This window comes from Dasypus novemcinctus, chromosome 19 (assembly GCF_030445035.2).
Source record: "Dasypus novemcinctus isolate mDasNov1 chromosome 19, mDasNov1.1.hap2, whole genome shotgun sequence".
In the NCBI taxonomy this organism is placed as follows: domain Eukaryota; kingdom Metazoa; phylum Chordata; class Mammalia; order Cingulata; family Dasypodidae; genus Dasypus; species Dasypus novemcinctus.
The window spans coordinates 81981484-82006965 of NC_080691.1; the positions used below are offsets into that span (position 1 = coordinate 81981484).

Below are 25482 nucleotides of genomic sequence, written 5' to 3' on the forward strand. Positions count from 1 at the left end.
GCTGAGGACAGTTGATCCCAGCTGAAAAACCCGAAGACACTCAACCCCTAACCCCATGGGTAGACTGAGGCACGGAAAGGGGAAGCAGCCTGGGTGGGGAGGGTGCGGGCTTAGGACGAAAGCATGGTTTTTGGGAAACGCCAGCTGCACGGCAGGGGCGCAGCCAGCCACCCCCGTGGGCTGCGGGGGGCTGGGGGCTGGGGCGGTCACTCTACCCAGGAACTCCGTCTGGAGAAATTGGGGGCGCCCGAGGCTGCTGCCCACAGCTTGCAGGGTTCTGGGAGGCTCTTTCCCCGCCAGCCCCCCAGGATGGAGAGAGCTCGATGCAGGAATGTCAAGCTGGTTCTGCCGAGCAGGACACGGCGGGGCCACGCGTGCGCGTGTGTGCCAGGACGGACGCCCAACGCGGAGTCGGGTCGAGCCCCACCTTTGAGGGCCAGCACCCATGGGAGCTTTCTGCAGCAGCGGGGTGACAGTCTCTCAGCTCAGACTGAATGAGCAGATGAAGACGTGAGGGTTTTGGAAGCTGGCAGGTCCAAAGTGGTGATGTTTCCATATTTTACATATTTTCATTTTTTATCGGGACCTGAGACCCGGGCCATAAAAATTCACCCTTTTAGGTGTTCAGTGGGTTTTTAAAATAATTTTATTTTTTTTAAATTTATTTATTTTATCCCTGCCGCGCTGCCCGTTGTCTGCTCTCTCCGTCCGTTCGCTGTGTGTTCTCCTGCTTGCATTCTCGGCGGCACTGGGAACCTGCGTTTCTTTTTGTTGCATCGTCTTGCTGCGCCAGTTCTCCATGTGGGCGGCGCCAATCCTCGGCGGGCTGCGCTTTTTTCGCTCTGGGTGGCTCTCCCTGTGGGCTGCGCTCCTCGTGCGTGGGGCTCCCCTATGTGAGGGACACCCCTGCGTGGCAGGGCACTCCTTGCGCGCATCAGCACTGCACATGGGCCAGCTCCACACGGGTCAGGAGGCCCGGGGTTTGAACCCTGGACCTCCCATGTGGTAGGCAGGCGCCCTATCTGTTGAGCCACGTCTGCCTCCCTGGTCCATGGGTTTTAGTGCATTCACAGTTCTGCCACCATCCTCGCTAATTCCGGAATATCTTCATCACCCGCAACAGAACTCCTGGCCCTTCCGCCGTTCCACCCCCAGGCCCCACTAGCCCAGATCTGATTTCTGAGTCTCCATGAATGGAAGCAGACAGGCCGCGGCCTTCTGGATTTGGCTTCTTTCGCCGAGCATCAGGTTTTCCAGGTTGAGAACTTCCTTCCTTTTTTTTTTCTTTTTTTAACGGCCTAACACTATCCCATCTCAGGGCACTACCACATTTCACGTCTCCATCCACCAGCTGATGGAAATGTGGGTATTGCCGCTTTGGGGGCATTAGGAATCACACTCTCAGGAACATGCATCTGCAAAATTTTGGGGGGCACTGGTTTTCATTCCTTTTGGGAATATACCTCGGAGTGGAACTGCTGGCTCGCGTGGTAATTCCATGTGTAACCACTGGAGAAACTGCCGGACTGTTTTCCACAGAAGTTGCACCGTCTTCTCTGCCCACGAGCAGAGGATGAGGGCTGCGTCTTCACCATCCTTGCCCACACTTGTAATTGTCTGTCTTTTTGATTGTGTGGTTGAAGTATCTCATTCTAGTTTTAATTTCCATTTCCCTACTGACTAATGATGTTGAGCATCTTTGCATGTGCTTATTGGCCCTTTGTAGATACATACATACATAGAGAGAGAGAAAGGCATTTCTATTTCAGCCCTTGTCCCATTTTTTAATTGGGTTATTTGTGCTTTTATTGTTGAGTTGTAAGAGCTCACTTAATATTCTGGATCCAAGTCCCTTCCTGGATATGTATGTGCAAATATTTTCTCCTAGATGCAAGTGGCTCTTTTACATTCTTGATGGTGTCCTTCATAATGGAAAAATTAACCATCTTTAAAAAGTACTTTTAAAATATAGATTTATATGCAACGTGAAATTTTTTTTTTAAGTTACCAGGGATTGAACCTAGGGCTTCATACATGGGAAGCAGGCGCTCAACCACTGAGCTACATCCACTCCCCATACAAAATTTTTAAAAGATCCAAAGGGTCATAGACTCAGCAGTAGAGGCAATTCCCCAGCTCTCCTATTTTTCCCCAGCCCAGAAGCAACACTGTTTAAATTATTCTATGACTTGGCAGCAGAGTCTAGCTGGCCCACCCTGAATCCCAGTTTCTCCACTCCCTTGCTGTGTGTCTTTGGCAAGGTCCTTGCCCTCTCTGGGTCTCTGTCCCCTCACCTCTAAACCGAGGAGGATAGCTCCTGTTACATTGTGAACTAAGGTAACACACCAAAGGCGAGTGCAGAAAACGAGGGCTGGTATTAGCACCCTGGAACGAACCTTTGAGACAAGTGCCCACTGTTGATCAATTTTTTTTTTTTATGGCTAAGAGGGAGCTGGGCCTGATGGATTCAAAGAACCCTTTAGACAAACATCTCTGGAAATGGGGATTTCATCTCTGCTCGCACCGGGAAGGCGGGGAGAGGGGAGGCACCGAGGAACGGGGCAGGGGGAGCAGGACAAAACTGTTCGCCACTCATTATGTTTTCACTGCAGGGACAGCGGCGGCACGGGGCAGGGGTCTGCCTTCCCGGAATTTCCGGAAGGACCTTTTACCCACACCCACCCTCCCTGGCAGGGCCCAGAGCCAGGGGAGTGAGTGCTGGGCTTGACGCCCTTGCTCACTGGCCCCTCCGGGCCTCAGTTTCCCCAAAATGCCAGCTGGGAATCCTCACCGCTGCTTCTGAAGGTGCGGCGAGGGTTGGATTAATCCCCCAGGAACCCTTTCCCGCCAGCGCCTCTGAGGCTGGGTGGCGCAGGAGGGGAGACGGAGGCACCCCGCTGCCCCGGCCGGGCCAGTGATGGGGACACCGGCGGCTCCCCGTGGCAGCCAGACCCTCGGGGGTTAAGGCTGTGAGCCGCGGCGACCGCACAGATCCAGCGGCCGGAGCCCCGCTTCTGCGCGGCCTGGGGTTCCCGAGGCGGGTGGCGGGTGGTTTAAGGAAGAAGGGCCGCGAACCCAGCAGGGTCGTTAGAGCAAAGTCTGCGACGGCCCCACCCCTGTCCCTTCCCACCCACCCCGCGCGGTTTCAGGCTGCAAGTCCCGGGGCCAGCCTGCCACTTCCCCTCTGGGGGCCTCCCCAGTTCCCCCTTGCAGCCCAAGGATTGTCACAAAAAGCCAATTCGCCCCGTTTGGGACCTGAAAGGTGCTTTAATAATGCTGAGCCCGGGAAGCAATAAAGGACAGAGACAAAAGGAAGGCTTTGAAGTCAGAGGACAGGCCCTGGGGCGGGGGGGGGGGGGGGGGGGTTCCACCCCGGGGGGCCCTAAGGTAGCAAGGTAACTCCAACCCCAACAAAAACCATAATAACACCGGGGACAAGGGGATAAAGGGACGTTGGCCGGGCGTAAACAGGACCCGGGACAGAGCTCGGGGCGCTCAGCGGCCGCCCAAGCCGGAGCCCGCCCTGTCCGTCTCAGGGACCGAGGAAGGGGAAACTGAGGCCCGGAGCCCCCCCCTCCCTCCGGGGCTCGCCAAGCCGGCCCTGGCCGCCTACTGTGTGCAGCGGGGCGGCCGGGGCGCGCTGGTTCAGGCTGTTCTGGTCGCTCGTCCCCTCCCCCGTCCCCCGCCGGACCTCTCCCACGACCGGGGAGGAAGTGGGAGAAAATGGCCAGGGAAGAAACTTGCGCCGAGCCAGCGCCTGCCCCACTCCCCACCGCCGCCCCTCCGCGGCCACGCACACCCCTGGCGGCGGCGGCCCGCGGGACCCCGGCGTCCGGAGCCGGGTCCCCGAGTCGCGCCCCGCCGCTGGGTGGGGGACCTGGGCGAGCCGGGGGAGGGGGGGAAAACAAGCGCCCTGCCCGCCCCTCGCCAGCCCCTTCCCCTGCGACGCCCCCGGAGGGTGGAGGCGACCGCTTTATATAACCGCGGGAGCACAGGTTGGCAGGCGCGCTGAGGGACGAGGGCAGCGCGGCCGTCGCCCAGAGGGCGCCCCGGGGCCGGGGGCTCTCCCCCCCCCCCAAACTCCCCCCCCCCGGCTCCCCACCCCAGCAGCCGGGGCCGCCGCGACCCACGCCCGCGCGCGTCCTCGCAGCCCTCCCCGCCCCCGCTGCCATCCTGCCACGCCCCAGGCGTCGGGGGCGCAGCCCGCGCTCCCTCCCCCGCACCCCGCCCTCCGCAGAGGCTGGGGGCCTGTTTATCTGGAGGCCCCCACCCCCCCCCTCCACCCCGGGGGGCCCGCGCCCCCCCGCGCCCCGCGGAGCTCTGGGGCCAGATAAGCTGGCAAGCTGGCACGGCGCCGCGGCGCGGGGCGGAGAGGTCAGAGGAGGGGGGGGGCGCGCCGGGGGCGGGCGGGACCCCCCCCCCCAAACTTGACAAAACCTCACAACAGCCCGGTCTCCCCGGCGCAGCGGGCGAAGCCCCACGGGAGGGCAGAGACGTGGCAAGAGGGGACCTGCCGAGCCTGTTCCAGCCTCCGAGGCCGGGCTGGGGGGGGGGCGGGCTGGGCGTGGGGGGGGAGCGGGCGGCTGCGGCACCTTTAAGACTAGGGAGGACCCCTCTTGCCCTCGGAGCAACCAGGAAGGGAGTCGCGAGCATCATACGGGGCTTTGGCTGTACAGTAGTTACTGTAGGGGCAGTGACGCCGCCGCCGGAGCGAGCGAGCGCGGGCGAGGGGGGGAAGCGCGAGCGCCGCCGACCCCCGAGCGAGCGCCCACCAGCCCAGTCCCGAGTCCGGGCCCCGGCTCCGGCCCCGCGAGGTAAGTCGAGCGCCCGGGGAGCAGCAGCAGGGCGGGGACGGGCCGGGGGGCGCCCACCCCGGCCCGCTCGGGCAGCGGAGGGAGCCGGGGACGCCCCCCCCCCAGTTGGAGGGGAGGGGGCTGCTGGCAGCTGCCCGGAGGCCGGGGGCGCCCCGGGTCCCGAGCACGGGGAGGGGGCGCCGCCCGGGAACGTGGGGGGGCACTGGGGGCGAAGTGCAGGGGCTCGGGCGCCAGTTCTCCCCCCCCCCCCCCGACCCGGGTGCATGGCTTTTCGGGGCGCGCGGGCAGCGGGGGAGGGGAAGCGGGGCTGCAGTGAGGGTGGGGGGAGCCGGCGTGGGGGGACCCGGAGGGGCGCGTCGCGTGCTAAGTTTGCAGCCGGGCGCGGGGGGCGCGCTCGCCCCTCGGGGGGCCTAGTGGGGCTGCGTGCAGACGTTGGAGTTGGCCGGGATTGCGCTCCACGGGGGGATGGGGGGGGAGGGGGCTGAAAAAACAGGGAGGGGGGCTCTACCCGGGAGGGGGAAGGGGCGGGGCGGCCGGGTGGGCGGGCGGCGCCGCGGGGCCTTCTGGGCATTGTAGTCCCGCCGTCCGCTGGCTCCCGGCGAGCCGCGCGTGCCCGGGACTCCAAGTCCCAGGGTGCGCCGCGCAGGGGCGGGGCGGCGCGGGGAGCGGCGGGCCACCGGGCCAATGGACGCGGGCCGGGCGCGCGGCGCGGGGGCGGGTCCGGCGTGCGCGGGGGCGGGACCCGGAGCCGGGCGCCCCTCGCCGGGGGCCGGTGGCGGTCCCCGGCTTCCGGCTGCGCGGCCCGCGGCCCGGCCCCCTCCCCGCCCCGGGGCCCCTCCCCGCCTGGTTGTGTAACCGTCCCCAGCCCCCCCCTCCCGGCCCTCGGCCCCCCGCCCCGGCGGTGGGGGGGGGGGGCGCTCCCCGGGGAGGGCGGCGGCCCCGGCGGTCGCGCGGCGCACGCGAGTCCGGGGATGCGCGGCCTAGCGCAGGCCGGGCCCGGGCGTGGGGGAGGCGGGCGGGCGGACCCAGATCCGGGGTAATTTGCATCGCCCTCCCCCCAGCCCGGGTGGGGATTGGCCGCCGGCGGCGGGGGGTGGCGCGGGGCCAGGCTCACTGCCGCCTCCCGGCCCCTCGGAGCGAGCCAGCCGAGCCGCAGCCGCCGCCACCGCCGCCGCCGGGGCCCCCTCGCCGCTGCCCCGGGAAGGAGGTAGGAGCCCCCCGCGCGGGCGGCGCGCCGGGGGGGGGCGGGGGGCGGCCGCGCGGGGGCCGGGGGAGGGGGCCGCTTCCTGCCCCCGCCCCGGGCCTGACTCAGCCCCGGGTGGGGGGCCCCAGGCGGGCCCCCAGGCCCCGGCCCGCGCGCGGCCCCCGCCCGCGTCCCCGGAGCGCGTGACCCCTTCTCCTCTGGCCCGGACCCCCCCCCTCCGCGCTCCCTTCCCCTTGACGCCACCACCACGTGCGAGCCCCGGGCCGGGGCAGCGGAGGGGGAGCGCTTGGTGGGCCCCGGGCCTGGCGAGCAGGCGGGGGGGGGGGGGGGGGGAGGGCCGCGTCGAGCAGGGGCGCTCGGGTGCACCCCGAGAGGGCTCGGGGACCTCTGCGGGTTCCTGGGAGGCGCCGGAGCGGGGAGCCCCGGGGAGCCGCGGCGGCGGGGTGCTGTCCAGCCCGGGGCCCTCGGTGGGCGCCCGCGATCTGTTTTGGGGGTATCGAGCCGGGAGCTGGTGGCGCGGCAGGGTGTGGGGGACAGGCAAGTCCCCCCCCTCACAGCAGCCGGCGGAAGTGAGAGAGGTGTCGATGCCCCCACCGCGATGCCCACCTGGCTCACCCACGGGAGGCCCCGAGTGGCTGCACCCCCCTCCCTGCCAGCTGCCTCCCGGCGCAGGAGAGGGCGTCCGGGATTTCATGTCAGTACCCCTCCCCAGCGGGGCCAGGGCGGCACCCTGAGAGTGCCGCACCCCCCACTGGGGGGGGCCTGCCCGCCACCGGCGAGCACTTCCTATTGGCAGAGCTGCTGGGGGAGAGGTCTTGGGCCGCGCGGGGCGCCCCCCCCACCCCCGGCCTTGCCGCTGGGGTGGGGGCCTTGGCCCCAGGGCCCTGAGCAAGGGGTCATGTCCCCCAGGGCCACCCCTCGCGGGGCCCCTCCAGCCCGCCGGGCTCGGGGCTCTGTTTACCGCCAGCCATCTCTGTGGAGACAAGCCTGGGGGAGAGGGGGGGGGCGGGAGCCGAGTGAGTGCGGATACAACCAGCTGTGGGAGTCGCCTGCCTGGGGAAGGAAAGAGGAGCCAACGGGGACACTGAAATTTTAATTCGTGGGTCACTTTGGGGGGGCATTTATTATTCAGCTCCGATTGGCTGCAGGGCAGCCACTCAGCACCCTGGCTGGGCCGGGAGCCACGCACCTCTCGAGGAGGGCCCTGCGGGGAGCCGATTGCCCTGTGTGGGGAAACTGAGGCCCGCAGCCTGGGGCCCGGTGTGGGCGTGTTCCCCGGGGACTTGCCAGCCCCTGGTGCTCTGACTTTCTTTTCCTCGAGGCCCAGTGGAGCCGGGCAGGGGGTCCGGTCCCCATGGCTAGAGAGGGAAACCGAGGCCCAGGAGGGAGCCAGGAGGCGTGGGTGGGGGCGGGGAGGGTGGGGCGGTAGAGCAGGTGCCGAGCAGGGTTGGGGAGACTGAGGCCCAGAAGGAAGTCGTGCGCCATCCAAGGTCACCTGGCCGGGGCTGAGCCTGACCTCTGTGGCCCTGCCTCCCAGCCCAGGACCTGTCCAAAGTCCTCCCCGTGTCGCGGGCCGAGGGGCGCTTGCCCACCTGTCCGCGAGAGGGGCTGGGAGGTCAGCGGCCCGGCCCGCGCCGCCAGCACCTGCCCGTGGCGCCCTCCCTGACAGCTAGAGCCACTCTGCCCCCGGGGCTCAGAGAGGGTCGGCAGGGCCCCCAAGGTCACACAGCGCCGGCCCCCTGGGCTTCTTGCCTGCCCAGCCTGGCTCTCAGGAGCTGCGGAGCCCTTCCCCGCCCCCTCCTAGCCACAGTCCCGCGCCTTGGTGCTGGGAAAGGGGCAGGGCTCGGGTTTACAGCCCCTCCGTGACCTTGGACAGTGGGCTTCTGCCTCGGGAAGGTGGGCCTGCGGTGCCCACCCGCATTCCCTGGCACTCCCCTCCTCCCCCCCGCTCCACCCCGGGTCAGCTCAGGACCCTGCCGGGATTGCGTCTGGGCGCCAGGCAGGGGTGGCAGCGTGGGCTGCGGCACCCCCCACCCCCCCCACCTGTCACCCTGAGCTCCAGGCACCCAGGAGATCATAAACCGCCCTGCAACAGCCCTGGGCAGCGGGGACCAGACTGACAGGCTTGGGTGGGGGCGCGGGTGCCCCAGTCCCGGCCCCCGCTATGGGCCACCCGTGACGGTCCCTTCCCCTCAGCCCAAGCAGCTGGCCCGTCCCCACACCGGGAAGATGGCCCTCGGCCCCCACGTGTCATCTGGGAGGTCCACCCGGGGCCCCCACCCCCAAGCTCCCCAAGGTTGGCTGGACCCCAGTCCTGAGCTCGGGCACAGCGGGGCCCTCGCTGGCCCTCTGAGCTTTCGGGAAGCGGTTCCGAAGGGGCACGAGCGAGTGGGCCTCAGCTCCGCCACGGTCCCCCAGGGCGGTGGGGGGGGGCAGTTCCCACTGGCACCTGGGGGCTGGCAGTGGCAGGGGGCAGTGGGCCTTCTAAGCTGCGTCATGGGGAAAGTGGGCCTCCGAGCCCGTCAGGCTCTTCTCCAGGCCTGCCTGTGCTGTGTGACCCCAGGCGAGTTGCCACCCCTCTCTGAGCCCCTTTTGCCCATGTGTCAAGTGGGACGGTGATTCCAGGGCCGCGAGGCATGATGGGTTTAACGTGCACGACATGCCCCTCTGCCTTCCACCGACCACACCGGGGACCCCCTCACCAGGCCGTGGAGGAGCCACCCCCCCGCCCTCGGGGCCCAGGCTCTGCCCTCAGAGCGCCAAGGTGCCCTGTGGAGAACCTGGCACCTGCGGGGAGGCCGGCCAGAGGGCCAGCCTGTCCATCTGTCCCCCCCAGCGGGCCGTGGAGGCTCGCGCGCGCAGTCCCCGCCCACGCGATTCTGGTTTGACGGGAAGGGAAGGCCCAGTCCCACCCCCCTGTCCCCCCCACCCGCCTCCTGCCTGGGCTGCCACCTTCACCAGAGGCCGCCCGGGCCACAGGGGTGCAGGTGCCGCCAGGTGGGCCGCGGGCCGGGGGGAACGGGGCAGGGGCTCTCCCAGCTCCCCCGGGCCCCTCCGGTGGGCCCCGCGCGGAAGCAGGTGCAGCCTGAGCCCGGGGCGACGCAGCCCCGCGGAATCCCAGCCCGGCCTTGCCTACCCCTGCGACAGGCAGCTCATTCCCGCCGCGGGCATTGTCGTGGGCCGGCTTCTTGGGGCTGGGCGTGGCTGGACCCTGAGCCCGGGGAGAAGGTGGGCCCTGGCCCCACCCGGGAGCTGGGGATCAGATGGGAGCTGGCGCCGGCCTCCCCTCCCACCGCCCCCCCCCCCTTGGCCCTGCACGCACTTCCCACCAGGCCTGCGGCCCTTCCTGGTTCTGGCCCTTTAAGGCCTGGGCAGGAAGCCCCTCCCCGCCCGGGGCGATAAATGGACACGTAAAATGGCTGAGGGCCTGTGGTGTGGCGGGGAGGCCCGGGGTGCGGGGGAGCCTCGGGGTGTGGGGAGCCTCGGGGTGCGGGGAGCCTCGGGGTGCGGGGAGCCTTGGGGTGTGGGGAGGCCCGGGGTGCGGGGAGCCTCGGGGTGCGGGGAGGCCCGGGGTGCGGGGAGGCCGGGATGCGGGGAGCCTCGGGGTGCGGGGAGGCCCGGGATGCGGGGAGCCTCGGGGTGCTGGGAAACCTGGGGTGCGGGGAGCCTCGGGGTGTGGGGAGGCCCGAAGCCTCGGTGTGCTGGGACCCTCGGGGTGTGGGGATCCTCGGGGTGCTGGGACCCTCGGGGTGTGGGGAGGCCCAGGGTGCTGGGATCCTTGGGGTGCGGGGAAGCCCGGCGTGCGGGACGCAGCTGGCAGCCACCCTGTGCCCCTGCGGCCCCGAGCCCCTGCCCAGGACGCCACGTCCCTGCCCCAGTAAACCCGGGCCCGGGGACTGGGCCAGGCGGGGATTGGCACCAGGTCAGGGTGGGGTAACCCGTCGGGACGGACCTTGCAACACAGCCTGTTGGGCGGGGGCCGGGGCCGGGGCCCACACCTGCCCGCCCGGCTGGCTGTGTGACCTTGGGCTGCCCGCCCACCCTCTCTGGACCTGGTCTTTCCCTCCAGCCCACCCCCCCAGCTATCTCCCTGGGCCCCCTTCCCCCACTTCCTTGCCCCGGGGGGCGGTGGGAGAGAGGATTCCTGGAAAAACTCGCAAAAATGCGGTCCTGAGAGCTGGGCCGAGCAGCCGTTTTGTGCCCCTGGGGCATGGCGCCTGCACACAGCAGGCAGTAGGTGCGCAGCAGGGCGCAGGCAGGGCTTGCGGCGCTCCCGGCTCCAGCTGAGCCCCCTTCCCACTGTTCGCTCTGAGGAAACTGAGGCGCAGAGAAGCACTGTGTGTGGCCCAAGGCTACAGCTCCAAAGCACTGGGGCCGGGATTCGAACCCGAGCCCTGCCTGGCACGCAGCAGGCCTCACAGTCCTCCCTCCTCCTCTTCCCTCATCCTTTCTCACGGCAGGGGTGTGGGCAGGGGCTGGCAGGGTGACAGGCCCTCAGGGGTGGCGGCCCACCAGCTGCCCCTTCCTCCCGGGGTGCGGGCGGGCGGCGGCCCAGCGACCTTGGGGACGCCCCTTCCTCCCCGCTGCCCTCTGCGCCGAGCCCCCAGCCGCCGCGGCCGCTGTTCCCAGGGCCCCCGAGTGTCGAGGCCTGCTTCCTCCTCGCAGCCCGCCTGGGGGGCACCTGCCGCACTGGGGGCCCCGCCCTCTCCCAGCGCCGCCCCCCCCCCCCTCCGCCCCACCGCCGAGGAGCGGCCAGAGCATGGCCCGGCCGGGGACGGGGGCGGGCGCGCCAGCCGAACGCTCCCTTGCTGTGTGACCTTCAGCCTCCTGCCTAAGCCTCTGCACAGCCCAGGTCTGCAATGAGAGGAAACGAGGGGCGCCCGGGTGGCTGCCCACTCCAGCCCCACCAGGAAAGAGGCCCGGCCTCGTTCCCGAACATTCCAGGGACAGGGTCAGACCGCAGGCAGGCCCGGGTCCTGTTGCCTTTGAAAGGAGCTACAGCATGTGACCTTAGGTTAGACTGGAGGTGGGACTGGCAGGCACTCAGAGCCCCAGCGCTGGGTGTGCCGGTCGGCCCGGCGGGTGGGGCTGGGCGTGGGCTGTCTCGGGCCCAGTTCCCTGCACTTTGGCTCATCCCGGGCTCTCTGCGCTCCTACTGTGTGCCGCCGCGGGGCGGGCCGGGCCGGGCGCGGGGGCCTGGGACAGGCGGAGGGGAGGCGGGTGCCCCACCCCCGGCCCAGGAGGGGCCTGCCGGGGCCTGCCCCTCCGCCGAGTCAGCACCCGCGCTCCCGGAAACCCCACTGGGCGACGTGGGGGTGGAGCCGCGAGGCCCGGGGTGGGGGTGGGCCCGGCCGGCTCCCCGGGGACCCTGGCGTTGGGGGCGGGCCTTCCTGAGGGCCAGGACGCTGTGCCCCAGCTGCCGCCCGGGAGGGTGCACCTACTGTGTGCGAGGAGCCTGGCCTGGTCAGGGGCTACCCGGGTATGCAGCAGGCGCTCAGCTCGTGCCTCTGCCCGGGCTGGGCTGGCCCCCCCCCCCCCCCCCCCCCCGCCCCGGGCCCCTCGGCCTCCCTCTCTGGTCTTGCGGGTTTGCGGCCTCCTCTGGGCGGGGACAGCGGCCAGGGCGTGGCAGGCAGGTGGCAGGTGGCAGGTGGCCTGGCCAGGGCGCGCACGGCAGGGAGGCTGCGCCAGCCCTGCTGTGTGTCCTTGGCCAGGATGCAGCCCTTTCTGGGCCTTGGTTTCCTCTCCTGTAAAATGGGGTCCCGAGGCTGGCGCGGGGTCTTCCTCCCTTGGCTGGGGCCTCCCTGGTCCTTGCCCTTTGCAGGGAGGGAGGTGGAGACCCCAGGGGGGCAGAGACCCCAGGGTCGCCCCATACCATGGGCCCTTTGGCCCTTCCTTGGCCCCCCCCAGCTGGGGGGAGGGCTCCTGGCAAGTGGCCCCCCGACCAGCCCCCATTTCTTCACCACCTAAAAGAGGGCCCGTGGCCGGGAGAGATGGGGGTCCAGCAGGAAGGGGGCGGCGTGGGGGCGCCGAGTCCCCTGGGTCCCGAGGCGCCGGGCGGGCACCCGCAGCCCTTCCTGGGGGCCGAGGCCCTGGGGGACCTGCTCACCCGGGGCACCTGGCGGGGGCTGAGCCGCCATCTTGGGGTGTGGGTGACTGGGGTCAGAGGTCGCCTCCCTGCTGTGCCGGTGGGGGGTTGCTGCGTGCTCGTCTCGCCCTGTGCCCCCACGCCCGCGGGGCCAGGCGGCAGATGGCGGCAGAGGGTGGGAGCCGCCCGAGGGGCACCTCCAAGGCTTCCGGAGCCCACGCCCGGGGGGGGCGCCCCTGCCCCCCCCACCCAGCAGCCACATCTGAGCCACCCCCCCTCCCCGGCTGCGGGCTGGCGGCGCGGAGGGGGTGCTGAGCAGCTGGTGCCTGGGCCGAGGCCGCGGGAAGGAGGACGGGCGGGAGGCGGGCGGGGGGGCCCCGAGGCACCCTGGGAAGTGTAGTGCCCGGGCAGGCCGCCCAGAAGCCTCGGTGCCCGCCCGCTCCTGCGCCCCCAGCCCCGGGCCCGTGGCGGGCACAGCCACCCCCGTGCCCGCAGGGCCTCGAAGCCTGAGGGATCCGGGTTAGCCCCCGGGGCTGGGGAACGGGGTGCTGGGGGGGTGTTGTGGGTGCCCCCCCGAGCTCTCGGGTCCTCCCCAGGGAGGGTGTCCAGGGGTCGGGGCCATGGGGGCTCCACGGGGAGGGCGGTGGGGTGGGGACGCGAGCCAGAGGGTTGCACAAGTCCGAGTGGGCGGGTGAGTCACGGGGGGGGGGCCGGGCGGGCAGACCCAGTCCCCCTAGTGCCTGGCTCCTCCTGAAGCCTCTGCCTGTTCGACAGATGGGGAAACTGAGGACGGGGAGCCCTGGGGCGGTGGCCCCCGCTGGCACCCAAGGCCCCAGTCCCCCACCCCTCCTGGGGGGCGTCGACTGCGGCAGGGGCTGGTGGCCTGCTTCCCTGAGGCGCCCACGGCCAGTGGCGCGCTGCGTCCTGGGGGCTCCGAGGGGCGGGTGGGGGCCACCCTGTGGGGTCGCCACACTGACCCCCGCCCCAGGAGCCAAGGGGTAGGAAGGGCATGGGTGGCCCCTCGGTCGCAGCCAGCTCTGGGGTCGGGCAGACCAGGGTCGAGGCTGCTGGGTGCACCCGTGGCCTCGCCAGGGACCCTCGTCTCCCTGAACCTCAGTTTCTCCCCTCTGCGAGGCAGGCCGTGACATTCGTGGTGCCCTCAGTGGGGGGACATGCCTAAGGCGGTCAGCACGCAGTGGGCGCTTTGCAAACGCTATTGCCGCGGACGCCTGGAGAAGGTGCCGGCAAGGCCGCGCTCAAGACGCCCCAAAACGACCTGTGGTGGGATGCGTTTATCGAGCACCTACTGTGTGCTTCCGGGGCGGCTCAAATCCCGCCTTCGAGGGGCGCCCCCTTGTGGAGGGAGGAGGGCAGCACGGTCACCCGTCGGTGATAGCAGCCCGCGGGGCGGTGGGGGGCGGGATGCGACCCTCAGAGGGGCCTCGGCCCGCGCCGCTGACAGCCGCCCCCTTCCCTCGCACCCTGGCAGGTCTCGGCGCGGAAGATGGCCGGCGGAGTGGACGGCCCCATCGGGATCCCGTTCCCGGACCACAGCAGCGACATCCTGAGCGGGCTCAACGAGCAGCGGACGCAGGGGCTGCTGTGCGATGTGGTGATCCTGGCGGAGGGCCGCGAGTTCCCCACGCACCGCTCGGTGCTGGCCGCCTGCAGCCAGTACTTCAAGAAGCTGTTCACATCGGGCGCCGTCGTCGACCAGCAGAACGTGTACGAGATCGACTTCGTCAGCGCCGAGGCGCTCACCGCCCTCATGGACTTCGCCTACACGGCCACACTGACCGTCAGCACGGCCAACGTGGGTGACATCCTCAGCGCCGCCCGCCTGCTCGAGATCCCCGCTGTCAGCCATGTCTGCGCCGACCTGCTGGACCGCCAGATCCTGGCAGCTGACGCCGGGGCCGCCGCCGGGCAGCTGGACCTTGTGGACCAGATCGACCAGCGCAACCTCCTGCGGGCCAAAGAGTACCTCGAGTTCTTCCAGAGTAACCCCATCAACAGCCTGCCCCCTGCCGCCGCCGCCGCCGCCGCCGCCGCCTACCCGTGGCCCTTTGGCGCCTCCGATGACGACCTGGACGCCACCAAGGAGGCCGTGGCGGCTGCCGTGGCCGCCGTGGCGGCCGGCGACTGCAACGGCTTGGACTTCTACGGGCCGGGTCCCCCAGGCGAGCGGCCCCCCGCGGGGGACGGGGACGAGGGCGACAGCAACCCGGGGCTGTGGCCCGAGCGTGCCGAGGACCCGGCGACCGGGGGCCTCTTCCCGCCACCCGGGCCGCCGCCGGCCGCCACGCAGAACGGCCACTTCGGCCGGGCTGGGGAGGAGGAGGCGGCGTCGCTGCCCGAGGTAGCCCCGGAGCCGGGCGACTCGCCTGGCTTCCTGTCGGGCGCGGCCGAGGACGGGGATGGGGACGGGCCCGAGGTGGACGGGCTGGCGGCCAGCACGCTGCTGCAGCAGATGATGTCGTCAGTGGGCCGGGCGGGCGCGGCGGCGGGGGACAGCGACGATGAGTCGCGGGCGGAGGACAAGGGCGTCATGGACTACTACCTGAAGTACTTCAGCAGCGGCCACGACGGCGAGGTCTACCCGGCCTGGTCGCAGAAGGTGGAGAAGAAGATCCGCGCCAAGGCCTTCCAGAAGTGCCCCATCTGCGAGAAGGTCATCCAGGGCGCCGGCAAGCTGCCGCGGCACATCCGCACGCACACGGGCGAGAAGCCCTACGAGTGCAACATCTGCAAGGTCCGCTTCACCAGGTGAGGCGCGGGCCGCGGGGGGCTGCCGCAGGGGTGGGGCCAGGGGAGGGCGGAGCCATTGTGGTATGGGGCCAGACCTGTGGGTGGGGCCAGGAGAGGGTGGGGCCACTGTGGGGTGGGGTCAGATCTTTGGGCGGAGCCAGGAGAGGGTGGGGTGGGGCCAGATTGGGCGGTGCCACTGTGGGGGCGGGGCCAGATTGTGCTTGGCCGGGAGAGGGCAGGGCTACATGGGTGGGGCCAGACCTGTGGGTAGGGCTAGGAGGGTGGGGCCGTCGTGGGGTGGGGCCAGACCTGTGGGCGGGGCCAGGAGAAGGAAGGGCTGTGGTGGGCGGGGCCAGGAGAGGGCAGGGCCGTCGTGGAGTGGAGCGAGGCTGGAAGGGATGGGACCAGCGGAGGAAGGGCCTGTTGGGGCAAAGCCAGGTGCTATGGGTGGGGCTGTGGGGTAGGGCCAGGAGGGGGCGGGGCCAGGGGAGGGAAGGGCAGTGCCATAGCGGCAGGGCCTCAGTTTGAAAGGGGACATCCAGCGCCCTTTGCCCAAACCTCCTGCTCCTGGACCCCCTCCCCAACCTGCCTCACTCCTGCACTTCATCCTGGATAAAAACAGACACTAACCTGGTTCGGTGTCGCTCCCCCGTTGTGGGACACCCTTCTGGGACGTGGGGGACCAAGCGGCCCAGCCCCTGCCTCAGAGCTACCATTCCCCCAGGGGAGAGCAGGGGCACAAAGCCAGATGACCCCAAGGACGGGAAACCTGCCCGCAGCATCGGGGGGGAGGGGGACAGGGCCACCCAGTTTTTGCTCTGGAATGGGGTGCCTCCCCGTCTTTGCTGCCTCCTTGAGAGTTCTGGCTGCTGGGACAGTTTGGAGTCTCCCAGGAACCTGCGAGAATCAGACCAGGATCATTTGCTTCATTCTGCCAGCACTGATTGAGTACCTGCTGCGTACCAGGGCCTGTTTTAGGGACACAGTGAAAAGACAGACCGAGAAACCTGCCTTCATGGGCTGACGTTTCCAGGGAGGGGGTCTAAATAAAGGCCTAGAATTTATGGTACTGGCTGGAAGAAAGTGCTAGAAGGAAAGCCGCAGGGAACGGAGTTGGGGTGGTGCGGTGGCTGCGATAGGAGGTGGTGATGTTTGAGTTGAGGCCTGAAGGAGGCGAGGCAGGCGATGCCGGGAAGGCCGTTCCCCGTGGAGGGCACAGCCAGCGCAAAGGCCCTGCGGCCAGTGTGGTTTGGGGGGCCACGAGGCCAGAGGAGGGAGAAGGAAAGGGGCACAGGACTCCAAGGCCAGCGAGGCCGGTAGGTCCCGGGACAGGAGCAGCGGGGCCAGGCCAGGGAGGGAAGGGGGGAGGTCTGAAATGCAGTGTTAAGAATCTGGAGGGGGCTGGCTCGGCCGAGTGGACCCAGAGCAGGCCGGACCCGTGGGGGCGGGGGGTGGCATGCAGGGGCCCCGCCAGGCCGGGTGACTCAGCATGCCCCCCGCCCCCCACCCGCCCTGGGGTTCCCCCAGCCACACCCGCCTGGGCCAAAGAAAGAGGCCATTGTCCCCGCTTCCCGGCCCCGCCCCGTGGACACAGGAACTGGGGCTGGCCCCCCCCAGCACCCCTGGACTCGAGGGGGGCCGGGCAGGAGCAAAGGGTGCCGGCTAGGAGGAAGGCGGTCTACCTGGCAGGCCGGCCCCGTGATGAGGTGGGGCCCCAGGGCTCTCGGGGGTGTCTGGGTCCCCAAGGGGTAGCATCCAGGGCTGTTGGCCCAGGCCCAAGAACCAGGGTCTGGAGAGAGAGGAATTGGCCTGAGCAAAGGGGCACAGGGGAGACTGAGGCAAGAGAGGGAGCCGGCCCCCAGCCCCACCCCTTGGACGGTCCTGTTTGGCAGGGGGAGAAACCGAGGCACAGCCGAGCACTTGGCCCGGCCTCAGCCCCTCGACGCCCCCACCCAGGGCCCCAGCCCCCAGCCCCTTTCCCCCGGGCCCGGGGGCCCCCGTCTGAGTCACACCGCGGCGTTGAGTAAGCCAGGCCGGTGGCGGCTGGGGCTATAATTACCCGGCTGAGGCTTGCGGTGACGGAACTGGGGCTGCCTCCGCCCCCATCCCGCCGTGGTACTGCCCCCGGCCCGCTGTGCAGCTCTGAGCCAGGCGCTTCCCCTCTCGGAACCCCCGCGAGCTGAGCGGGAGCTGCGGGGGTGGTGCGGCGAGGCCTGGAGGCGGTCCAAGGGGGCCCGTGAGTTCATGCCAGGGCCAGAGAGTGGGGCGGGGGTCTGCTTGTGAAGGGCCTCTCTTGTCAGGCCCAGCAGCTTTGCCTCGAGCCTGAGGGTGACACAGGGAGCCACGGAAGAGGAGGAGCGAGTAGGGTCGCTGCTGTTCCCGAGGGAGGGTCCTAGAATTGAAAGAGCCCAGAGCGGGAGCCAGGCTTGGTCCAGGGTTTGGGAAAGGCTTTCTGGAGGCAGAGGAGCATTTGAAGTGGGGCTTTGGAGGATGAACAGGAGCTACTTGTGAAGATGCTTTCAGTTTAGCAGAGCCCCAGTGTGGATGTGGGACACAAGAGGCAGCAGCAGGTAGCCCGTCAGAAGACCCAGGCCCCGGCCCCGGGCTGATGGGCTCCAGGCAGGTATTCCAGGGCTTTGCAGCCAAAATATCTAGGGAATAAAATCATTAGGTGGGGGAGTGGATGTCGCTCAGTGGTTGAGTACCTGCCTCCCACGTACAAGGTCCCAGGTTCAATCCCCAGTACCTCCTAAAATGAAAAGGCCATCATATGATTTTAAATCTGCTGGCCATACTAAAAAGAAAAGAATCTGGTGAGATTCATTTCAGTCATGTGTCTCCTCCATAGATCCAAACTAGGACCGTTTCACCGCGCGATCAGTAGGTAGACTTGTTAGCGAGCTGACGTTCATGGCCCGTGGCGCATCCCCGTTCGGACCGGCCGCCTCGGCAGGGCTCAGGAAACGGCGAGTGGGCAGTGAGGGTCCCCGCCGGGCCCCGGGGAGCCAGCCGGCTCCCGGTCCTCCCTGGCGGGCATGGCAGCTCTGGGCGGCTTCCCGGGCACTGGGGCAGCCGTTGGCCGATTCATGCCCAGTTCCCACCGTCTCGGGGTTCGTGGTCAGGTGTGGGGGCACCGATGAGAAACAAGGAAGCGCTTTTACCTATGGGAGAGTCAGGTGGTTGAGGACCAAGGCCTGGGGGGGGTCCTTACTGAGGAGGTGACGTTTGAGCCAATACCATGACTGTGACAGTTCGGGAGAAAAAGTGGTTCCAGGCAGGGGGCAGCACGTGCCAAGGCCCTGCGGTAGCCGGTGCTTGGTGTGTGCGGTGGCAGCCAGGAGGCCAGTGTGGCCCAGGCGAGAGTTGGAGAGGATGGGGTCACGGGGTGGGGCCTCCCGGGACACGGGACTTTCAAGGGCACAGACCGGGAAGGTCCCTGGCAAACGGGGACTCTTGGTCACCCTTTCCGCCCCCACGCCCCGGCGATGGCCAGCTCTGCAGGGAGGGCCCGGTATTCAGCAGGCGCTCAGTAATAGATCGAGAGCCGTTTCCGCCGTCCTGCCGGAACAAGGACGGAAGGGGCCGCGCCGTGCTGCCCGGGGCCACACGGCGTGCCGTGTCCGAGGACCGGCCCCCACCTCCTCCTCTGTTTTTTTTAATCGTGCCATCTGGTCTTTGATGTGGGCTTGGGTTTTTGTTTTTTTTTTTGAATTTCTATTTTGAAGTAACTTCAAACTTAGAGGGCAGTTGCCAAAATAAGCCAAAACCCATGCCGAGAACGCCAGTGCGCCTCCCTTCCAGGCCCCAGCGCCCCAGCTTCTCACATTCTGCTACCATGTGCTGTGTTCTGTCCTTCCACCCACCCATCCGTCTATCCATCTATCCATCAAGCCATCTGTCCGTCCGCCCGTCCATCCACCTGTCCATCCATACCTACAAACATACATCTGTTCATCTATCCATTTATCCTTCTGTATCTATCCATCTGCTCACCCACCCATCCATCCTTCTATCCATCCATCCGTCCATCTGTCTGTCCATCATCCACCTGTCCATCCATACCTACATACCTACATCCATCTGTCCATCTGTCCATTTATCCATCTGTATCTTATCTTTCCATCTACTCACCCACCCACCCATCCAACCATCTGCTTGATCCATATGTACATACATCTGTCCATCTTGCCATCTGTCCTGTGTATGTGTCTGTCTGTTTATACACACATCCATACATTTGTCCATCTACCCATCCATCCCCCCGTATCCATCTGTCGATCCACCCGTCCATCTGTCCATTTATCTGTATCCATGTGTCCATCTGTCCGTCTGTTCACCCATCCATCTAGCCATCCACCTGTGCATCTCTCTGTCCATCTGTCCATCTATCCACATGTCCGCCTGTCCATTGTCCGTCCACCCGCCCGCCCATCTTCCCGTTTCCTCACCCTTTGAGGGCAGCCTGGGCACCCCCCGCTGCTTGAGCGTCAGCCCTTCCCCTACGTCACCCCCTTTTGGGTGCTTTCCAAGGTCAAGAGCGCCATCACGGGCAGCCGGCGGTCCAGTTCCTGCCGGGGTCCCGACCACGCCCTCGGGGCGGCCGCCTCCCGTCCCCGTGTGAGCGTGCTGGGGCCGGGGCGCCCGTGGGAAGCCGAGGCCGGCCGGGGCCGCCGTTCCGGAGGGCTTGGCGCGACGGCGGCGGGCGCCCGTGCGCGCCCGGGGTGGGGGGCCCCCGGCCGCCCCCCTGACGCTCCCCGCCTCCCCCCCCACCCCGCAGGCAGGACAAGCTCAAAGTGCACATGCGGAAGCACACGGGGGAGAAGCCGTACCGGTGCCAGCAGTGCGGCGCGGCCTTCGCGCACAACTACGACCTGAAGAACCACATGCGCGTGCACACGGGCCTGCGCCCCTACCAGTGCGACAGCTGCTGCAAGACTTTCGTGCGCTCCGACCACCTGCACAGGCACCTCAAGAAGGACGGCTGCAACGGGGTGCCCTCGCGCCGCGGCCGCAAGCCCCGCGCCCGGGGCGGGGGCGGCGGGCCCGACCCCGCGCCGGCGGCCCCCGCGCCGCCCGGCGCCCCCGGCGGCCAGGAGAAGCACTTTAAGGACGAGGAGGAGGACGAGCCGGGGCCCGAGGGCCAGGGCGCCCTGGATGTAGCGGGCGGCGCGGGCGGCGCGGCCCCAGACGGTAACTGCACGCCCGGACTCGCCTAGAAACCAAAAAAGAGCGAAAGGAGCACCCCGAAACCCGAGGGAGAGAATCACCCACCACCCCCGACACTCACACAGAAACCTATCTATATCCAGATATCTCTATCTCTATATATATATGCGGATATATATATATAGGGCGCCGCTAGGACCTAGGGTAGTTCCGGTTCTTAGGGTTTTTCTTTTTTGTTCTCTCCCTTACGATGTTCTCCGCCCCCCGCAGGGACCCTCGCCCGCCCCGGCCCCCGGCCTCGCCCGCCCCCCACCCCGTCGCGGGGTGTCGGGCCGGGGCTGGGGGCAGGACGCCAGGATCCGGAGGCCCGGGGCTGGGGCGGGTGGGGGGAGCTGGGGGGCCAGGCGGCAGGGGGGGCTTTCATTTTCCTCGTCTCGCTGGTTTCTATGAGTCTTTCGGCCAAGACCCTAAATGCTCTCGGTCCGCTGTGAGCGGACGTTAAAAAATGGTCCCAGGCCCCCCATGCCCCCCCACCCTCCATCCTCAGGGCACTTACGGGGGGTCTCCCCCCCCCACTCGCTCCCGCCTTCCGTTCCCGCCTGTGGCTTCCCCTCCTGAGACACAAATCTATTTATTTCCAGAGAGAGGGGCTAAGACCAGGGAGGTGGCAGTGGAGGGGTGGGGGGCTGTCGAAGGGGGGTGGCCCCCTGGGCCGGCGGGGCGGTGGGGGCTCCTGCCGCCTGCGTCCCCCGGCCCAGGCCGCCCACCTTCCCATGAGCTGTTTGGAGATTCAGAATGTTTTCTTTTGACCCTCCCTCCCAGCCCTCTCCCAATTTTTTTAAAGCACTTTTTAGATATTTTTTTTTTTTCCCTTTTTTTCCTCCTTAAAAAAAAACAAAATTTATATATAGATATATATAGATATATATATATAAAAAAATATACTTTTCCTCAGAGGAGCAGGTAGCAGCTTGGGGGAAGTGCAGCCACGAGCCGAGGCAGGGGGGACCCAGGGTCTCAGCCAGGGAGGGGCCACACGGAGGGGGAGAAGAGGGTCCAAAGTTCCAGTGTCACAAAAAGCAATAAAACCCAGATTTTACAAAACTGAAAGGAAACAAACAAACAAAAAAAAGACAAAAAAAAAACAACCAACCACATTTGATGTCTTGGCACTTTGTAGCAGAACGGGTACTACGCTTTATCTTGATTCTTAATTTAAAAACATGTTTACAAGTCGCAACCAACTTCTATGAAAAGTTGAAAAGACAAAAAAAAAAAAAAAAGAGCGAGAGAGAGCGAGCGAGAGAGAGAGAGCAAAAGAAATTCCTAAAAGTCGATTTATTTTTGTACAAAATAATAAAAAAAAAAAACCCGCCACTACCGTAAAGAATCCACTTCTGTTCCCCCACGGCGGGGGGGCCAGGCCAGGTTAGGCTTCCGGAAGGACCTGGAGAGTCTTCCGAGGGGTTGCAAGGCCGGACTGGGGGGGGGGTTCCTGTGATTGTACCGTGTCCTCCCCCCCCCTTTCTGTTCTCTCTCGGCGGCTCGCCCCTCGCGGTGGGGGTGTCCCACTGGCTGCGACAGTGGCCACTTTGTCGGGGGGGAGCCGCCCTCCTTGACGTAGGCCCCAGCTCAGGGACGGGCCCCAGAGGGCTGGCCTGGCCACCAGTAGCCGGAGTGGCCCCCCCCCCCCGGCCGCGCCCGCCGCCCCGGCCTCCCCGCGGCCCCCCCCCTCAGGACCGCCCTCCAGCATGGCCGCCCTACCCCGCGGCCCCCGGGGGCCGCCATCTGGGATGTGGAGGCGGGCCGCGGAGGGGGCCGCACCCCCCTCCCCTGCCTGGGCACCCCTCATTTTACTCACAAGGCACTGACTGTAACTCGGGGGCTGGGACCTGCCTCCCCCTCCAACCTCCGGCTCCCAAAAGGGCCCGGCACTGGCCGGGCCTCAGGCCACGGACTGGGACCCGGGGTCGGGGCGACGACATTGCCGCGAGGCTGGGGACCCCCCCCCCCCCCGCGTCACCCCTCCCCCGCATATGCAAAGTCCCCTGGGGCTGGGGGTCTCCGCGCCCCCCCCCCCCGCCCCTGGTCCGTCTCCCTGGCGCCCTGCGTGACAAACGCATCGTCTTGTCTTCTCTTTTTCCTGTCCTCTCTCACGTTCTTAAAGGGAAGCTTTGCAAGAAGGCACCTGCCATCCCTCTCTCTAGGGTGTCTGCCCCCGCTCAGGCTTCTCTTGGGCCGTCCGGGGGGCAGGGCCAGTGGCCGCGGGCTGGCCTGGGCCCCCTGGGCCTATTTGGGGAGCCCCCCGGCCGGGGCCCCCACTCAAGCACCCATCCCCAAGGTCCCCCCTCGCAATAAAACCAATTGAAAAATCACAGGTGTCGTCCTGGCCAGTGGGGGGGGGACGGGAGCCGCCTCGGGGTGGCGAGGCCTGCCGGGCCCCACTTCCTAACACAGACCTCGGGAATTGCACTAAACTGCCCCCCCCGCTCCGAGCGCAGCTTCCGCCAGCCTCGCCCACCCCGTCTTGCCTTAACCTCCCCCCCCCCCCCCCCCCGCTGCCCGCGTCCCGGGGGGCCGCAGCGTCTGCATGGGCCCAGAGCCGGGACCCCCGCCCCCCCCAAGCCCCCCGGCGACCCCCCCACGCGGTCACATACTGTATATAGACATGGATCAATTTTATTTTTATTCTTTAAATTAAGGTCGTGATGAAGTGTTGCCAAAGATACTGCTGAATTCTCGCTTTTCAGGAAACAAATAATTAGAGGAGGGGGCGTCTCAGAAAGGACACAGCAAAGGCTTTTTTTGTTTGGTTGTTTGGGGTTTTTTTTTTCTCGTGGTTTTGTTTTTTATTTTGTTTTTTTTTTTTTAACTGCCTGGTACAAAAAAAAAAAAAAGAAAAAGAAAAAAAACAAAGCGAAATTGTTATTTCCACCAGCGTGGTGAAGCCGTGTGGTCGGGTGCGAGCGTGTGTGAAGGAGCTCCAGGCCCCAGGCTTTGGCCGGAGGGTGGTCTCTGGGGCAGGGGACCCCGAGGGGCTCAGGAGACAGTGACGAGTGACACCCTTGCTTGGTAGATGCTGCTTGTCCTCGCCTGGCCACCGCCACACTCCCCCCCCAACCCCTGCTGCCTTTTGAGATTGGAGAGGGGGGCGGTGTTAAAAAAAAAAAAAGGCAAAAAAAAATGTAAACCAGTGAATGTAGCCTGCTGGGCCGCGCCTGGGTCCAGGTAGGCTCGCGCGGGCGATGCCCGAGGCCGCCCACCATTTGGGGTCACGGGGTTCCCCCTGCTGGCTTCCTGGGGGGAACAGAAGGGGCCCAGCCCTTCCAGGGCCTTCCCCAGAGGAGGGCGGCCGGGGCGGGAGTTTTGCACTCTTCGGCCTCCCCCCATCTCTGGCACCCTGGCCAGAGGCAGGTGCAGGGGGGCCCCCCAAGAATGAAGTACACCAGGCAGCTGGGATTGTAAATCGGAGGCCGAGGTGGAGAGCTGAAAGGACAAAAAAAAACAAAAACCCACAAAAAACAAGAAAAAAAGGAGAAAAAAAAAAAAGGAAAAAACCAAAAAAAAAACTATAAAAAGAGAAAAGTCCTATTTTTTGAGAAAGAAAGATATTTATATTTGCAGTTTTATTTTAAAAAGTTATTTAAGCTGAGGAAGCGGCCTTTGGGGGGGGTGGCGGCTGCAGAGGATGGGTCTGGAGCCCCCACCTCAGTTACAGACTAGCTCGCACTAAATCTAGATTTACATGGGGGGGCGGTGGCAGGAGATGGAGGGGCTGGGAGACCCCGTTCCGCGGCCGGGGCTGGACACGAGGTGCCTTGGGTTTTGGGGGGACGGGGATGGTGCCCGGGGGGGCACATGGCACAGAGGAGACATTCCATGGACTGTATTTGAAAGTCTTTATAAAAAAAAAAGTGTGGGAGATTAAAAAAAAAAAATGAGTTGATAAAAAATGCACTTTTTGGGGGTGGGGGGGGAAGCTTTAAAAGTAATAAAACAGAAACAAAAAGATCAAAGATGATGAAAAACCAGAAAAAAAAATCCTTTTATTTCTTGTACATAAAAAACCACTAAACGCAGCCTGTTACGACCGCGGCCGCCTCAGTTGCCTGATTTTGATGTTCTTTGTGTTTGGCTGGGGGGCAGGGGGGAGGGCTGGGGGGGGAGTGGGGGTCCCCTCCATCCCCGAATTGGAATCCAGGATTAGGGGCTGCCTGGTCCCTTGCGGCTTGGGGCCCAGGGTGGCCCAGCCTTGGGTGCCAGTGAGAACACCCCAAACCCAGCTCCTGCCCTTCCTGCCCGCCCCCCGGGGCCCCTCTGCCATGCGGGGGGGGCAGGGGCGAGGGCGCCAGGTGCGACCAGTGGCACCAGGAAGGGGCGGGGGACAAACTGGCCTGGCAGGTTGACCGGGCCAGGCCCCGGCTTCCAGCACATCCAGGCACTGGGCGCGGGGGTGGGGGCGCGGGGGTGCCCCTCGGCCCTGGGCGCCCCAGCTCTCTGCTGGGCCCCCCCGAGGCCCCTGAGGGGCTGTGCCCCGCCAGGTCCCGAACCCCGAGCAGGGCCACACCCCCCACTCTGGGGAGGGACGCCACAGGCTGCAGAGCCCCCCCCCAACCCTGGGCTGAGGTCCCCAAAACCCCAGGCCCTCTTCCCATCTGGGCCCTGACCAGACACAGCTCCCGGGCCCCGCTGCCGGCCCCCCCACGGCCTGCAGCGGCCTGGTCCACGGGAGCCTCGGCTTCCCTTTCTGAGCATTGGGCTGTTGGTGGCAGCCTCGGGGTTGGTGCCCGCCCCGTGGCCATCACGGCGCAGGGGGTCCCACGCGGGGTCGGGACCAGGGTCTCCCGCATGTCTCACAGGCGGTCCCGTCAACGCCACGGAGGCCAGCAGAGGCTGCACAGCATCCAGAACCCGCTTCACGGGGGGGCAGGGGCCCTGCACCCAGACACCGGCAGGGCAGCAGGTCCAGCTGCCGTGGCCTGTGCTGGGCCTGGCACGGCCACTGTCGATTCCGGAACATTCCCACCTCCCCCAGGGACAGCCTGTGCCCACCGGCTGCCGTCCCCTGGGCCCCTTCCTGCCGCCCCTGGAGACCACCGACCCCCGTCCCGCCTGGTGGACCTGCCAATGTCGGACGTTTCAGATCATCGGGGTCCTGCCGCAGGTGGCCTGCGTGCCCGGCTCTTCCCGCAGCGCCGTGCAGGCCCGCGGGCGCCGTGTGGCTGGGACGGCCTTCCTTTCCCACGGGGACTGGTCACGCTTTCTCCGTCCTTCCGCTGGCGGGCACGTGCCACTTCTCTGGGGAGCCTCAGGAGGGGGGCGGCAGGCCGGGGGTCTTGACCGCTCCACGAACTGCTGGGCTGTTCCAGGGCTGCGCCACTTTCCACCGTGACAATGACTTGGCCTGGCTGGCCCCGGTGCCCAGGGTCGCCGGAGCCCCCCAGGGCGCGGGTGGGCAGCTCCAG

General features: G+C 67.0%; 1 protein-coding gene across 4 annotated transcripts; it reads left to right on the forward strand.

Moving 5' to 3' along the window:
- The first annotated feature begins 4425 nt into the window (after window positions 1-4425).
- ZBTB7A (zinc finger and BTB domain containing 7A) lies at window positions 4426-24108 on the forward strand. 4 transcript variants are annotated; one of them, XM_058282098.2, is made up of 3 exons: window positions 4426-4814; window positions 13593-14869; window positions 19629-24108. In XM_058282098.2, exons 2-3 carry the CDS (start codon window positions 13608-13610, stop codon window positions 20065-20067), a joined length of 1701 nt encoding a protein of 566 aa, XP_058138081.1. In that variant the 5' UTR covers window positions 4426-4814; window positions 13593-13607; the 3' UTR covers window positions 20068-24108. The 4 variants fall into 4 exon arrangements, with proteins under 4 accessions (XP_058138081.1, XP_058138080.1, XP_058138083.1 ...); XM_058282097.2 differs by lacking the exon at window positions 4426-4814 and adding an exon at window positions 5839-6021; XM_058282100.2 differs by lacking the exon at window positions 4426-4814 and adding an exon at window positions 8969-9015.
- Window positions 24109-25482: the final 1374 nt, after the last annotated feature.